The sequence below is a fragment of the Symphalangus syndactylus genome, chromosome 9 (assembly GCF_028878055.3).
Source record: "Symphalangus syndactylus isolate Jambi chromosome 9, NHGRI_mSymSyn1-v2.1_pri, whole genome shotgun sequence".
Taxonomy (NCBI): Eukaryota; Metazoa; Chordata; class Mammalia; order Primates; family Hylobatidae; genus Symphalangus; species Symphalangus syndactylus.
This window is the reverse complement of record NC_072431.2, coordinates 8,169,123-8,186,600: the sequence shown is the minus strand read 5'-3', so window position 1 is coordinate 8,186,600 and position 17,478 is coordinate 8,169,123. Positions and strand designations below refer to the sequence as shown.

Here is a 17,478-nt window from a genome sequence, read left to right as displayed (position 1 = left end):
GGAGCAGTCTTCTTATTTCACATATTTTTGGTCTAGTCATTATTGCTGACAGAACATCTATAAAATTTGGGAAATTCTGATTTCTTTACCCATCATATACTTGGAGAGGATTCCACTGTTCTCAACTCTTTCCCTCCCCTGCAAATCATTGCTCTGCAACCTTTTCTAAGGCTTTCGGTCCTAATCCTCAGCCTCCTCTTGGGCTAAATTTCACCCAACAGGACTTGCCAGGCTCCAATTCCTTAGTCAAATAGGTCAGAAGGCAGACACAATGTGATCTGAAGTTTCTAAAATGGATTCATCAAAAATACATTTCTCACAGTGTATCTCCGAAGCCTAAAATCTCATTACTTGAGCCCATTACATTGGAAGACTGTGTGTTCTGTGTAAAGAACCAAGGTTCTTCAGCCAGAAATGACCTATGTTCAACACTTTATGTCACTACTTAGTAACTGTGATGTCAATAAAAGTCAGGTCTATGCTTTCTACAGCTTAAGCTTCTCATATGTAAAATGAATATAATCACAAAATCTGCTTAAATGGTGTCCTGAGGAGTCAATGAAATACCAACTGTAAAGTGTTTAACCTAACAACGAGAATAGAAGCATTCCAAACACCTTAGATATCTTTCTGTCTATTTGTAACTTACTTTGAAATACTTCAGCCTACGGCAACACTTTGTATCTTAAATTTGGTGTTGACGTGTGTGTTCACAAAACTGCATGCTTACAATTTATGCATTTTTCTGTGTTTCTGTTATATACGGCATTAAGAGTTGAAAAAATAATTCATCATAAACAATGTGACCTTCATTTGTGTGCTGTAAATTTTATTGTATATCCTAGGGATGCTGTTAATATTCTGCTTCTCATGTGTATACACTCCAGTTGCAGTTAGATAGCAATTTAGAAACCCAAACCATGGGTCCACTGTTTTCAGGCAGCTAGGAGAAGACATGTATCATCTTGAGCTGAACTAAAGAAATTTTAATGTAGCATGATGTTGAATACGGTCTTCCATGGTGAAATAAATACTATTAAAGATACTTTTATTGGTTAGAATAAGTAAGAGCTCTCCGAACTTTTGCGAGCGGGATATGGGACTGGCAAGCAGAAGCTAACATCCTAACACTCTTTGGAGTGGCATCCTTGGAATATGGCTCTGATAATCTTGTGCCCCATGATCAACAGAATATGCCATCACATGATCCAACTAGAATGTTACCTGAATCACTTCTAGAGTATTGCAACCCTTGTCTACAATGACCATTTCTTGCAAGGCCTTTGTCAAAGGGGTATGACTGAATATTTGAATTGCCTGAGATAATAAAGGGAAATATTCATTTAATCTAAGATTTTAATGCATGCTGCAAGCTTTCATACTGGATTTGAAATGTGAGATTTCAAGTTCAAGTCAGGATAAAGATTTAGGAAGTGAACACAGTATCTATGCTTCTGGGCTCTATTTCCTTCTCTGTAAAATGAAAGGCATTAGGTCATCAATAAGCCCTCCGTGCTAATAATTAAGACCTGTAGGGATCTTTTAAAATTGTTTTATGAAACAAGTATGTGGGGACCTGTCCCAGTAATCTTTTGCTTTCTTTTTAAATTAAGAATATTTAGAACACACCACATATTCCATAAAGGCACCATCAAAGCCCAAATTCAAGATTTTCTAAATTTTTCTAATCCCTTTTGCAAAGCTCACTGATATCTAACAATGTTGAATGAAAAATAATCAAAAGATGATGAAAATTAATTAGGTTCTTTTAAAACTGAAAAGACATTTATTGGCAAGCAGATTTGAGGGGAGAAGTTCTTCGCACTAATCATAGCTCTAGTTTCTATCTGGAACCCTGGAAAGAAAGCTTTTAAGACATTCCAAACTGTACAATGAAACTTAAACACACCACATGCAAATTAAATCACTTTAATAACTGTTCTCTCCATTGCTAAGAGGTCTAGAGTTCTAGAGCTTTAAATAGCACCTAGAAGAATATGGTGATGCAACTGTTAGCCTATGGATCCAATCATCATAAATACTGCTATTTAATTTTCTTTTTGCCAATTGTGAATGGTAGGTTAGTAGTGTCATCTGTGACCATAAAAATCTGAAGTGTGATCATAACTGCATTAGTAGTGAACATACCATTTCCTATACTTCTATCTTCTCCTCTAATAAAAAACTTCAGGGTTGGTCTGGGTATTATAGCCTTAAAATAATTTGCTGTAATGTACATTCCATTGTTAATTATAAATCTGGTGGAGGCACTTATTCGTAATCAGCGAATGGAGATATCTGTCACAAGTGTTTCTTTAACTCTAATACATTATTACTCACTGTTATCATTTTAAATGCAAATTTTGAAGCTAAAAAAATATTTTCCGTCCTCATTGGATTGGAGAATTTTATATCCAGTCGTTTAAAATTCAAATAGCTTCTATGTTCCCATTGCTTGCATTAGAAAAGAATGAAGGGCATTGGAAGCATATATTGGGTATACCCTCTTATTTCTCATTGATCTGATCTGCTCTTGTTTTCATATCACCTGAGAATTTGAAAAAGTATTTAATTTTATCAAATGAAGAAAGTCCCAAACACATGGGACAGTAATTAGACAAAAGCTAATTAACCACTGTTAAACAATAAGTTGTAAAGTCAAACCTTTGTTCTGATACTTGGGGAAAATATTGGAGTATTTTCAGATGATAATTGGAGGGAAATTATAAATTCAATGTTCTTTCCATAGTAATACAGATTCAATTTTATGTGAAAAATTCTAATAGAAAAACATGTTTAATGTTTACTGAATGATTATAGGAAATAATAGAATACTCCCCATTTTTATATTTATGTCCCTCAAAATGTAAATAGTAAAATATTGATATAACTTATGCTTCTCAAAACAACTTGCAACTAACAATGTTTTAAATAATCCCTTTCACTCCCTTAAATGGTCTTCTTGAAAAGAGGATTCATATAATTGTCACCTTCTATGAGTGTCTATAATGCTACCTGTGGCTTGTTTAAGAAGATGCCACATAATCTGAGGACGGATGTTCTTCATACCGAAATACTCTATTTAAACTCTGATGACCTCTTATCTTGACCTTCCCATTTTCCCCTCTCCTTTCCTCTCTTCCGCTTAATCCTCTGTCTCATTCTGTCGGTCTCTTTCATACCCCCTCACTCTTTCCATATTCAATCCTTTCACTTAAATGAAAATAAGAGCTCACTTCCATTATCAAAATCTATGCATCAATATTATGGTTTCTGGGACAAATACAATCATTCACATTTATTTTCATGCAGATGAAGAAGTACTGAAGGCTGTGAAGAAGCTCTAAATACAAAAAGCTTTCCACTGCATGGATGTTCTTTTTTTCTACTAAAATTAGAGAGCTTATTTTCCTTGACCTCCATTGATCAGTCACGCTCATTTGCTTCATAGTTTCTTCTTTTTTCTATCATCTCCTTGGACAGTAATAGCTTTGCTTCTTATTCTCTTCTTAGGTGATCTGTTTCAAATTAATACAATTACTTGTGAAGTCTATGTTTTAGTTCTGACCTTTTCCTGATCATCAGAACTGATTTTCTAATTGCTCACCAGAAACATGAGGATATTTCACCATCCCTTCAGCTACAACTAATCTCAAACCATTTTGTTCTCTCAAACCTTCTCACAAACGTAAATCCTTTATGTGACATTAATGTATTCTAAATGACCGAGGCATAACATTTTGGGATCATAGAAGCAAAACAACATACTTAAAAGGAACAGAAGAACTCATCGAAGCCAATGTCTTTCAACTATAAGTAGTAAATACTCCTAGTGTGTACGTATATATATATATACACACACACACACACATATATATATACACACACACACATATGTCTGAGAATCAGAATCCTTTGTCCAAATACAATCTTACATAGAAGTCCTATGCATACAAGAGAAACATATTTTACTCTGATTGAAGTTGAAAAGGGAAGAAATGAGTAAAATTTTCTGCTGGTTATTTCCCTTCTCTCTGCAGTTCGGTAGCACTTGCAAATTTTCCACATTGCCATTAAAACACTATTTGGAAATCAGTTCTCCAGATGAACCCATATTTCTATAGATGAAAAGTTTTGAGGCCCAGTCAGACCAAGGTCATAAAGCTACTAGGAGGTAAATTTGGGCCTGGACTCTGCGCTACATCAGTCTGCCTGATGTCAATCAGGCTCTTTCTTAAATTGACTTAAATTTACTTAAGAACATTGGTCATTGACTTAACTATCCCTTTATGAGAGAGATTGTGAGTACTACCCAGCACCTTATCTGATTCCTATCTATCCGTCCAACTGAATAAATGGTACCCTTCACACACAATCTGCAGAATGTTTTCTTATGCTCCCTTTCATTCATTCTATTTCCTCAAACTTTGCCTTGTAAATATTCCAAACTGTGGTGGAGAGATAAGAAATCTAACATACAATGAGATTAACTGACTTCTCAGATGTTTTTCCTGAGTCTCAAAGCTTTTAATACCTAAGCTTTCTGCATCTTTTTTTCTTACGTAGCCACTACCCATAAAATATTCCTTGTCCCCGTTGTCCAATTTTTTTTCTTTTCTTTCTTTTTTTTTCCCAACAGGTCTCACTCTGTCACCCAGGCAATTTTTATCTTAATAAAAGTGTTTTGCCTCTCTCCATTATATTATCTCCAAATAATTCACTGACTAATCTGTCACAATGCAAAGGTAGTCTCACTGTTTGGGAAACAGGAAAAGCTGTCTTTGTCAGATTGATTGTTAAGCCTTAAGAATGTCTTTTGAAATTCTTTTTTATTTCTCCACCATCATTTCTCTAACTGTCTCTTTTCTGAACTCTGCAGATTCACCAACTGAATTGGCCCCCAAAGCACAAATCAGATCATATTGCCTCCCTGATACTTTGCTCATTCTTGATTGTGTGAATGTGAGCTAATAAGATCTAATGAGATTCATTTCCTTCTAAGATCTAGTGCCTTATTCTTAATCCAGCTCAGATGCTACCTGCTCTATGGAACTCTTGCTGACCAGATTCAGTAACACTATTCTGTGTGCTCCCCTAAACTTCTATAGTTTATTAAAGCAAATGCTAGATTATATCTGTTAACAAGATTTTGCCTCAATCTTATAAAATGTATTAATGTTTGTATAGATAAGTAACAGTTACATGTGAGTTTAATTTTCTAGTAAGCCCATGAGGTTCAGCTTTGTAATTATTTTATTTCTGTATTAATAGGATATCAGAAGCGTAGGTTTGAGGTCAATGCATTATAGCCTGTGGGCAAAATATGGCTACCACCTGTTTTGTAAATAAAGTATTACTGGAACACAGCTGTGCCCATTTATTTATTGCCTATGGCAGCTTGCCCATTATCATAGCAGAGTGGAATAGTTGTGATGGAAACCATATGGCCTGAAAAGCTGAAAATATTTACTATCCAGCCCTTTACAAAATGTTTGCCAGTCTCTGATGTCCATCATTAATTCAGAGGTCATGGATTATACTTCACAATTTTGGATTCAAGGAAAGAAATTAATGTTTCTCTGTTCAGTAACTCAGATGCTAATTACGTAACTTTTGATTGCAGGGTAGCGTCCTCTGATCAAAGCTTTGTCAGGGTATTTTATGTGATAGTCTTATGACTTCCACTTACGTAAAATAACCTATTCCTTACTATAGCCATTCTGTAGAGCTTCAGTTTTAATCAGCAGAATTTCATGAGTTTCTATTCCTCCTTAACTGGAGAAAGGACGAGGAAGCAAATCCAATTAAGTGGACTTAGTCATTTTTTCTGTTGCCCTCCTGTTTATTAACCATTCTTCTTTCTTGTGTACTGTAGTCCTGTGCTATCAACAACTTTCATTTTGCAGATGTGAATACCTGTACATACACTGGTTAACTAAAGTAATTATAGTAACTAGATGGGTGGCAGCAAACTAAAATTTTGAACAGATTTTCTCAATTGGTCACTACTATGCACCTATGCCTATGCTTCAGCTTCTTGTTTAAACCTCTAAATTTGGATCCACTTTCTGCCTATAAAATGTCCATGTACTCTAACAAGGTAGAAAAAAAATCATCAAAATCTGTATTGAGTCCTCTGCTATATTTGTCCACCAGATGTCTCATCATGGGAATTCCACAGATCAGCAGTTTCACTGTTTAGGTTTTCGAGGCATGATGCAGATGCTTCTGAGTTTACTATAAACCTACAAGTTTGTCAAGTCATGCAAAGAAATAAATGCAAGCTAATGAGCATCCAAGGACTCTACCATGGAATAATACTGGAAGAAGCAATGAGATATTTTGCAACAATGCCTCTGAAAATTAAGTCTACTGCTGTATAACAATTATATTTTTGTAAATGAGTGACAATTAAGTGACAATAATTAAGAATTTAACTTTCGTCAAAATTTTAGGCTAAAATTCACATGCATTTTTCAGCAAGTATGTGAAGTTTTTTATTTTATAAAATTGAATTATAGCAGTTAAAGTTTCAGTATATTTAACTTTTTAATTGAAACATTTATAACAATTTTAAGTTACCTGCAGTCTAGCCAGATAAAATATAGCTTCAGTAATAAAAAACTATAAAGTTGTAATAAACCAATATAATTTGCTTATATTCATATCAATGAATATCAGCCCTACAGTAAAAACAATAATTATCACTTCAATATTATTGAGACTTTCTTCATCCTATATATCCTGCTAAAAATATCCTCCTTCCACTGTCACTAGCACAATGCTACTTTTGTCAACCTTTTAGTCAAATGTCATTTCTCTGTGAAAGTTTCTTATACCCATATGAACAAAAAATTCACAATTTCTACAGAAGTCCGATCAAGCTTTAAGCACAGTATGCAACCACTATATATTGCCTAGTTTCTATGTAATCTGTCTTGATGATTTAGATTGTAAGCTCCTTAAGGGCAAGGCCCATTTGTACTATCACCATATAACACAGAGTGTTAACACGGGAAAGAAATCCAAAGGAAACATTAATTTTAAATTAAAAAAAATACACCCAGTGAAACAATTTGCATGTTTAAAGAATCAGGAGGAAAAAGGTATCTAATATTCAGTTAATGTGAAAGTAAGACAACCTATAATCACATATATCATAGTTTTTATCATTCAATCAAATTCAAACTCCACAATACATGAGGCTTCTCTTTTCTTTCCCTCCCCTCCTCTCCCCTCCCCTCCCTTCTTCTCTCCTCTCCAATCCGCCTTGCCTTGCCTTACTTTGCCCTGCCCTACCTTGCCCTGCCTTGCCTTGCCTTGCCTTGCCTTGCTTTTTTGAGAGAGTCTTGGTCTGTCAACCAGGCTGAAGTGAAGTGGTGCCATGATAGCTCACTGCAGCCTCAAACTTCTGGCCTCAAGGGATCCTCCTGAGTCAGCCTCCCAGAGTGCTGGGATTACAGTGTAAGCCACCATGCCTGGCCCTAAACTGTCTTCTAAAATCAAATCATTGTCTTTTGAGAATATGAATAATTCTGTAAATTAGGATTTACTTCCCTGAAATATTTTGTATTTCAATTTTAAAAGTCATCAAAAACATATGTTGAAATGTGGCTCTGTCATTTAAGAAAAATGATTTTCTGTCTTAGGTAAAAATGCCTTGTGGTACCTCAGCCCCTACTTAAAAAACATCATTATATGTCTCTTAAAACACAGTAACACTCAAATTGAATGGTGAAGAATTAAAGAGAGAGGAAAAAGAAACAACACAGTAACAATTGAGATTCGATGTAAGATTTTATATGAAAAATGAAAAGCTCAGAGATTTTCGAAATGTTTTAAAATGTCACCCTAAAATGCCTTATATTTAACATAAAGAAATGCTTAGCACACAAGTAAGCTACTGACCATTTGATCAATGCTCGATTTCCTATAATAGAAATACTAGCAAAACCAAGAATCTAACACATCACCACACATATATTTATGTCTTACACTGTTGCTTCCTTTTCTTTGACTCACTTACCCCATTTGTGTGACTTTCCTCAGTATCCTCCAGGATTCATAAAATTGATACAACCCAAGATTTCCTTGTATGCTATAGCTTATTCATTTTCACTGTTCAAACTATATCCTAGAATACACCTATTTTCATATTAAAGTACTTTAGTCTTCAATAGTATTGGGATAAAAATCATTTTAATGATGTCAGTTGAATCATACAATCTCAGACTTATAGAACTTTCTACTGCATTCTAGTATTCCACTCTATTGTAAGCAAATTGGAACCTCAAAGTTCAGTTTTGGCTTGAAGACAGAAGCTCATTCTTTAGGTTAGGCGTCATCTTCTCTAGGCCTTCTATCACAATACAATCTCCTGGGCCACCTAGTCTCAAGAGCCTGCCATCCGTGTAGCCACACTTAGAACAGCCCCAAATTTGCTTTAATGCTCTGATGTTGCCACACTGAATTTATTAATTTTTGAACAAGGGGCATGCATTTTTATTTTCACTGGACACCACAAATTGAGGAGCTGCTTCTGTCTTTGGGAGTGATAAAACATTAAGTCACTATAAATTTGTCTATCAAATAACTTTAAGTCAGGGAAGTACAACAAGGGCAGTAAAAGGCATAGCAAATGTCTATATTACAGAGATGAAGGGAGGAAGGAAAACCTAAAATGAAATGTGTATGCATAAATTAGCCATTTTGTTAGTTAATAATCATCTGTTTAGTACCTTCTATGTGCCATGTATTGTTTTGGCTATTGAGACTATAGCAATGAGTGATGCAGACAAAGTGTCAGACTTCGTGGAGCTTCCACTCTATGGAGAAACCACATCTATCTGTAGTAAGTGCGTACTTTCCAGGGGTAGTGTATTGGAAGAAGACAATATATTTCTTCTATCTCCAATAGTGTTACCTTGGGTAGCCAGGCAAATTAATGACAGTTAAGAAAATTTAATGATTACAACCAATCTCTTATTACTAATCTTGAATTTTCTTTAAAGGATGCTTGGAAATTTCACAAATCAATGTCGGCCATCTTTACTATTTTGTCATATATAACACATAGTTTCAAATAGGCAATATAACTAGTATATTTAAAAATAAATGTTAGGGCTCTTTTTGTGAGCCCTATATATAATGCTGCTTTCTTCTCTCCATTCTGTGCTCCATCTTTTGTCTAAGTTTAATGGTATATAAACTGTGCTCCCATCAAAGGAGTTCTTTCAGATAAAAGCATTGATTTTTTGGATCTGAGCTTTGTGTCACTGGTTCTGTAAAGGAAACAAACAAAAAAACCCAGCCAAACCAAACCAAACAAAGAAATGGTTTTGATTAAGTCTACAACATTTCTGGGAAATTATCCCTCAGAAAATGAGGACAAATTATCCTGAATCTACAAAATTGCTCTCACTCTCTTACAGGAAATATCATATTGGAATGCCATACAGTACTGTGTACAGTGTCACCTAGCACACTGAGGTGAAGAATCAATGGATATTTGTTGATTGAATGAATACATAAACAAGTGATAACTGACTGTGTGTATCAACAGTTTCCCTCAGATATCCTAAAAGAATCCATCTCTTACTGCTAACACCAATGTTTAAATATCAGTTAGATTTTTTTTAAAGTGTTTTTATTGTCTCTAGCTTTTTTTTTAAGCTAGAAAAGAAATAATGTCCAAACACAAGTACTTTTCATCACCCTAATTTCCTTCTGTTTTAGTTACCAATGATAAAAATTGAATATCTTCTAGGAAAAAGCACAATTGTGCAAAGTTAGCACATTTTTGTCAGCCTGAGTCATAAACTTCTATTCTTAAGGAGTAAAATCATTCCAGTGTTCACTGCAATTTGGAACCATGAGAAGGCACAAAATTATAGGTGAATACTTCAAAGTACAAGATACAAAATGCTGCCTGATCATGTGTCTACTACATTTGTCTCTATGTTTTTAACACATATTATTTACCTTGCATGATGTAAGAATCTTCCATTAAAATTCAATTTGGTAACAAGTTGGCAAAACAAATACGGCTACTTTGAAACTCTGGATGTATGCTGATTGTGCCTCATAGAATCACAGGGCTTTAAAGCATCTGAATGAACCCTCCTCCACCAAATCCCTGTAATTTTCCTTGTCAACAGATGTACATTTAATCAAGAAAAAACTAATAACATGTTTTCGTTTTTAACTTTAAAAGAAAGAATTTCACTCCAATATATTTTCGTACTTCACTATTTTCATTATGAATAGACTTCCCCATATGATTCTGCAAAAAAACCACATCTGACTACAACTTTAACATATCAATTTTTGTTAGTGTAGGGTACATTTCTTACATATTTTGCATTTGAACACTCTTAAATTATCTCTCAGTATTTTCTTCTTAGCACTATATAGTTATGCTTTGTTTACAATTTCTGAAAATTGTCTTAACTATAGACATTTGTTGTTTAATTTCATTAATATAATTTTAGACCCTTCAGAGTATTTTGATGAAATACTAGTATTATTTAACTTATAAGCCTATATCTATCTTAGTCAATGCTATTAATTTTATTTGGATAATTTCTGTAAAACCTTATGTAAATCTAAATCAAAACTGATAAAACAGTGCTTCAGAACCTAGTATTCACTGAGCATTCAGAACATTATAATTTTGTTTTTAGGAAACTTGATAGGGAAAAAATATTTTTAACTAAAACCTACTTGATCTGTTAAACTTCAATCATTCTAAATGTGAACATCTTTTACATCATAAATATATGCCTCTTACCTGTGCTGCTGGATATATTAACATCGATACTGATATCAGATATTCCTCCTCCCTTCAGAGATGCTACACATGTGTACGTCCCAAAATCCGTGAATTTTAAATCAATGATGTCCAAGTTTGTTGTCCCCGGAGAGACATCAGGATCAGTCTGTGTAATGACCATCCGCTCAGAACTTCTTAATGGACGACCATTTTTAAACCAACCAAATGTTAGCTCCTCAGAAGGAATAGCTTCTACTTGGCAAGATATTTTCACCTCACGGCCAATCTGGATGTTGTCATCTTTGTGATAAGGATCTGGTGTGATCCAAAATCGTCCTTTTTTTAATGCTACAACATAAAAATTCCGTAAGGAGTTAGTGTTACTTTCGTAACTTTAAGGATTTGTTCACTCTAGATAATCATCTCTGAACTGAAATAAAGTAAAAGCAAACAAAGTAGACATATATTTCTTTGTTATATCCAAGTTGTGTGCACATCAATAAACTCATTCAGGTAATACAGAAATAATCTAAAAAAATTTAAGTCAATTAAAGACTGTGAACACTGATTTTTATAAATTTTGTAATATTTTCCAGTGATATCAAAAGTAATGCCTTAAGTCTATGTGCAATTATACTTAAATATTGACATTGAATTTTGAACAAATGACAGATTCTATGTAGTCATAGGGTATTAAAATTAAAAGTAAGAATATGGATCTCATTTAATCTAATTCTTTCCCTATGTCACTACTTAGTTATTGTATAATTTTCCAAACAACTCAAATATTACACAAAGGACATATGAACATTCTCCTAAGGTTGTATCTACATGTTGACCAACACTAGTTTGGTAATATTTGAGTCCATTCACATTCATGAAACATTTTCATATATTGAAATAATCTGAACTGAAAAAGAAAACCTGGGGCAAAAAGCATTTTCAAAACATCTACGATTAACTTTTCTATTCTACCATACATAGTTGTTTCCAGTTAAAACTGTTCGTTGGCTCTCTAATGCAGCTGACCAAAAGAACTTCTCCACAGATAGCTTAGAAAACAGGTTTGTATGATAACAGAAGTGTTTTCTAGGTCTAAAGGCAGTGCTGTTTTCACAAGAGGTCAGTAGTAATGACTACCAAAAGGTTGCCAAGGGAGCATCTATAGACTTTCTACTAAGGACCTGAACTTTGAATGATACCACAATACTCAATATGGAAAAGCCTTCTCTCTTTTGTGACAGTGATTCTCTTATACACAAATTTTTCTCTTTTTTTCATCATCTTCCCCATTTCCCTCTCCTTTAAAACGACTATCCCTACATGACAAAATGTAGCATATACAGTGAAACACAATTACCAGGATAAAATATTGGTCATCCACTTTTTTGTTATTTTTATTTTGTTTTCTTTTATTATACTTTAAGTTTTAGGGTACATGTGCACAATGTGCAGGTTTGTTACATATGTATACCTGTGCCATGCTGGTGTGCTGCACCCAGTAACTCGTCATTTAACATTAGGTATCCACTTTTAACCTTAAGCCTACATTTGTAATGATATTGTCAAAAATGCCATGAATTTAGAGGACCTGCAGACACTAGAAGGCTGCTGACAGCATTCTGGATAGCCCCTCCTTAGTTTAACCACATTTTTGTCAGTTAGTCCAATAAAAACCAGTGAGCACTATAAAAATCTATAGAATGATGCAGAATGAACTAGAGATTAATATACTTTTAAATCTTAAAAACGTTTCTAAGTTTTAAAACTCTTTAGCCTCAAATATTTTCATCTGCTTTCTTGTTGGCATCTTAATAGGAAGATACAGATAGATATCAAAAACAATGTTTGTGTCTTTCTTTTTCATTTAAGATATATTTGAAGGGCTCCTCCTTAAGACTAGCCACTAGACTGGGTTCTGACTGCAGGACATGAGCCAAATAGACGTAACCACGGCCCTCATATACTGCAGCCTGCATATTCACAGATCAGAGGCCAACTTATTCACACAACATTTATGATACTTATGTCTAGAAAAACCACAGACACATATAGCGATGAAATGTTTTATATGCCTGAAGGAGTTTCAATCTCAGAGGAGAGCCTCCTTGAATTATTGTTTAGAAAATACACTAAGTTTTAACCTTAATGAAAACACGAGAAGACAAATAGTTAAATCACATTCTCATACTGTCATTTGTTACATTTTTCCATAATAAAATGCAACCTATGAAACTTATTTACCCCTAACCATGTCTTTATCACTAAGTTACTCTAGGGTGAAATTACGATACATTTTGGTGTTCTCTTACCTAGAATCATATATTCATATTTTCACAGGCACTGACCTATGACTTTACATTGTATTTGGGAAGGGAAATGTGATGAAAATGTCCATATCTGGCTGCCATATTTGGTATATAGTAATTGTGCTCACACAACGCCAATGTAATTGAAGTTTTATAGTACAAAGCAAATCATATGAGTATAAAATATATTTTCTTTTAAAAACATGTAAAATTTAATATGTCAAGAGCATTTACTTTTACTAGCACCATAACACTTAAATGAGTTTCATTTGCTAAGAATTTTCTTTATCCTGTTTTTAAAGAGATATTTTAAAGTTATAACTTTGAAAATTTTACTATTGCATATATTACTTTATTAATAATCATATGATTAATATCAGGGTTCATATGGGATACCTTTTAGAACAGTTTTCATTACAAAGATATATGTTGGTTGCATATGTAAACACACACAAAACTGAGATGTTTAAGTGGTTGTCATTTATTTACCATGCAGCTATTTTTTTCTACTTCTGTGCTCTGCATAGTGACATATTAAAGTGATATTGAGAGAACTGCAATCTTATCAGCCAAATTAGATTTAAAATACTAAACAACTCAAAAAATACTGATAAAAATATGAAATCAATATCTGTATTGTTGTAGGATATTTATTCATAAAAACAACTTTAAAACCCAAAGAAAAAATACTAGAGATTATAAACCTATAATCAATTAATACATAAGATTATATATAATATACAATTATACAAATTAACAAAAAGCAATATAATCAAGCATGCTTTTAAGAATAAACTCATAGCGAAAAACATTGGTTAATCTTAGTATCAGATAATTCTATGATTTGGCCTAAGTCAACTGTACTAGTCTTTCGAATGACAGAATCTAAAGGGAAAAAGAGAAACAAGTCTGCTAAGTCAGCTCAAGTTAAGGAATATCAGAATAAGTAACACAGATTATTTAATAGAGAGTCATTTCTCCGTTTATGTTGTCCCTCTAACAAAATAACATAACTGGCTTTGCATACAAAAAAGAAATGTTCAGACAAAGGCGTGTGGGCGTGTACTCATATATAGTAACAGAGGACAGAGAAATTTTGTTTTCTTACTTCGCTCAGAAAACTAAGAGCATAGCTCTGTAAACCAGGTCTGGGTACATTGAGAACTTGCAACCTAATTCCAGTTTTTCATGTCTACGTGGTCCCAGATGGGCAATCTAATTTTTATGGATCAAGCGCATCATTTATAAAAATAGAAGGTGATAGAGTTAGGTTCCCTAAGAGACACATTGTGAGAAATAGCTTATTAACAATTGTGCCTGAGTTTTGAAAATATAAAGTGTTTGATGTAGTTAATCAACTGGGCAGCAGGTTCCTTCATTTATCATTAAACACTCTCTTTTTCAGTGAACAATTTATAGTAGTTCATGTAATGTTAATTGAAAGTCATTTCCTGCTACCAGCTAAGATTTTAAACTCTTAAAATCAATCTGTGATTAGTACTGGAGTATAACAGAGGTCCAATAGACTTAACGAGACTCTATAGAACTAAAGAAATTCTATGGAAAAAGGATAGGAGAAATCCCTCTCCCCAAATGCAATTTCTCAGTCTGAGTATTGAAAATCCCCTAACGCCAGCCTGAGAGAACATTAGATTTGGCTTAATGTATCATAAACCGTGATGGATGAACCTTAAAAGGTACTTGCTTAGTCTGGCAGTGCATGTAAAAGACTGGCATCAAGCTGGACCTCTGTTCTGGATAATCAGTTTGGAAACACTGCAATGTAACTACAGCCTCCCTTTTTTAATATTGTGAATTGAATGCAGGCTTGGCCAATATTCATTTTTTAACAGTTTACTTGCAAGCACATTCTAATTGCACTTACTGAAATCCCTCTTCTTCAGGCTATACAGATGTGCTCTGTAAATGGAGTGAAACCCAAGTATTGAAACAGAAGCTACTCACTGCAAAAATTTGGGTAGGGTTTGTTGCTGACCTTCCCTAGAAATAAGAGTCCATGCCCGTGAATGTGAATATCAATGGTTCAACGGAAGACTTCTGTTATGCAAAACTAGATTACATCTTGAGCTTATGCTTAAAAGAGGGAACATTGCCTTCAGAGAAGTCTAGGCTTGTGGTTTCCACAAAGAGGAGGCTGTGAGATTGTATCTTGATTGTACTTTTAGATTTAAAATTATAACGTACATTGTTTTGTTGGTCAAATGTTCCATGAAGTATGCAATACATAGTAATTCAATAATAAACTAAAATTTATTGACAGAACAAAAAAAGACAACAGTCTTATACTTTAATGTGAAAAGCGTCTCTGGAGATAATAAATATGAGGTGTCAGCTTTTAAGCTTCTGTTAAGCGTCTATTTCAGAAGAATGATAAGATACAGAGTGACCACTGATCTCCATTTCAGGTTGATAAATTGCTGAAAAGACTCTCTAAATCGATTATGTTTTATAATCAGGTTGCAAGATTCTGGACAACCTGAAGAACTGACAAAACCTTGTTGAGATCTGGATATAGAGAGCATTAATAGTGCAATCAGATAAATAAAAATCAATTTCCTATTTTTCTTTACTGAAGAGAATAAAAATATCTATGTGTAAAAGATGAAGTATTTTCCTGACCCACTGAATGCCAATTAAATAAGCAGTTGGAAATAGGTTACATCAACAAAGCAACTTAGAAGATAGTAAATGATAGTATGTATAATCTGTCCTACTATAACTAGGAAGCTATCTTTCTCCTCAGTAGGACTGTGAACACCTGGGGATGGAGTGGGTACACCTTACTCTTCTTCACTGCCCCCAAATCCTGAATATGGTGCATTGCTATAGTTGGTACTCAATACTCCTTATTGAATTTAATTATAATTGACATTTCAAAGCATTAACGTTACAGATGCCAATTGTTTCCATTCAGGATGATAAGTTCCTGTTAATTTGGATTTTGTGTTGCAGACTTTTGTTCTGAGATGCATCTGGGGAAATAGAATAGCAAAAAGAACAGATTTGATGTCCTCAAGGATTCAGCGATTTTCTTGTGGGAACAGAATAACACTTGATGAACAAACAGCATCAACATGGGAATGTATGTGAAGAAGAGAATTCTGTACACAAAACAAGAAACCTCATTCTAGCACATCCATTGACTAGTTAGCTATGTGTATGGGACATCAGCTATCAAACAACTCTCTTTGTAAAGGAGGATTTCATCCAAAAGGGCTTGTTTATATGCTTCAGATAATAATCATTTCTGAGCAAATATGGATAATTACTCAACTGATAATCAGTTGATAATCTGAAGAAAGATGGAAGAAGGAAAAAACTGACATCTACGCACATTTACATTGTCTGAAATAGCATTTGCTAAAACCTGTTCCAGGAAAAGGTTAATAGACGTTACATTAAAACAAAGTGTAGGCCAGGTGCGGTGGCTCACGCCTGCACTTTGGGAGGCTGAGACGGGCAGAGCACCTGAGGTCAGGAGTTCAAAACCAGTCTGTCCCACACAGTGAAACCCCATCTCTACTAAAAATACAAAAAATTAGCCAGGCATGGTGGCAGGTGCCTGTAATCCCAGCTACTTGGGAGGCTGAGGCAGGAGAATCTCTTGAACCTGGGAGCCGGAGGCTGCAGTGAGCCGAGATCAGGCCACTGCACTCCAGCCTGGACAAGAGCAAAACTCCATCACAAACAAAGAAACAAACAAACAACCAAAGTGTAACAAATAAAGTTTGAAAATTGACTATATGAAAAAAAGTTTGCATTTCTCCCAAACTTTTCAGAGCTTTGCACATGCTAACATGCAATTGTCACATTACTAGAGAGGCTGATTGCATCTACCAAGGGGGAACATCTCTGAGGACTAGCACCCCAGGGAATAAAGTTTGGGAAACAATGACCTAAGAAAATCTACCAGTCGAAGAGAATCACTGAAAAGACTCTAAAATTAGATTCCATTCTTCATATTGTAGCCATTTCCCTCATCAGCATCACGAAATAATCAACAAGGTGTGACTCTCTAGTGAAAATATTATTTATTATTTAAAAAGTTAAAGGGCTTGGGAATGATCCTAATTTTTTAAGTTAATAAGTAATGGTACATTGAAGTTATAAAAATATATTTCAGATTCATCTAATAAACTCACCTACACTAAGGGCCGCATGCCTCTTTCTTTCCAACCAACAATTTAGAAAACAAAATTAACTTGTCAGTTTGTTCCTGTCTCTGAAATGTCCATTTTGCAGTATGCAAACAGCATTAAAAAGGAGTTAAATGCATCAGCTTTTGTGCAACTCCACGCACTGATATGAACAAGACTTAATCTTTCTCATTTGCTTGAAGAATAATTTGACTTAATTTATTTATATCTTACGTTATTA

At 34.2% G+C, this 17,478-nt stretch overlaps 1 protein-coding gene across 2 annotated transcripts in view; it reads right to left on the bottom strand.

Moving 5' to 3' along the window:
• Nucleotides 1–17,478, bottom strand: part of MDGA2 (MAM domain containing glycosylphosphatidylinositol anchor 2) — an 837,606-nt gene that overhangs the window by 207,895 nt on the left and 612,233 nt on the right. For both annotated transcript variants that reach the window (XM_055291423.2, XM_055291424.2), the window contains exon 7: nt 10,790–11,119. In XM_055291423.2, coding sequence (XP_055147398.1) covers nt 10,790–11,119 — 330 coding nt within the window. The remainder of the gene's footprint in view (nt 1–10,789; nt 11,120–17,478) is intronic.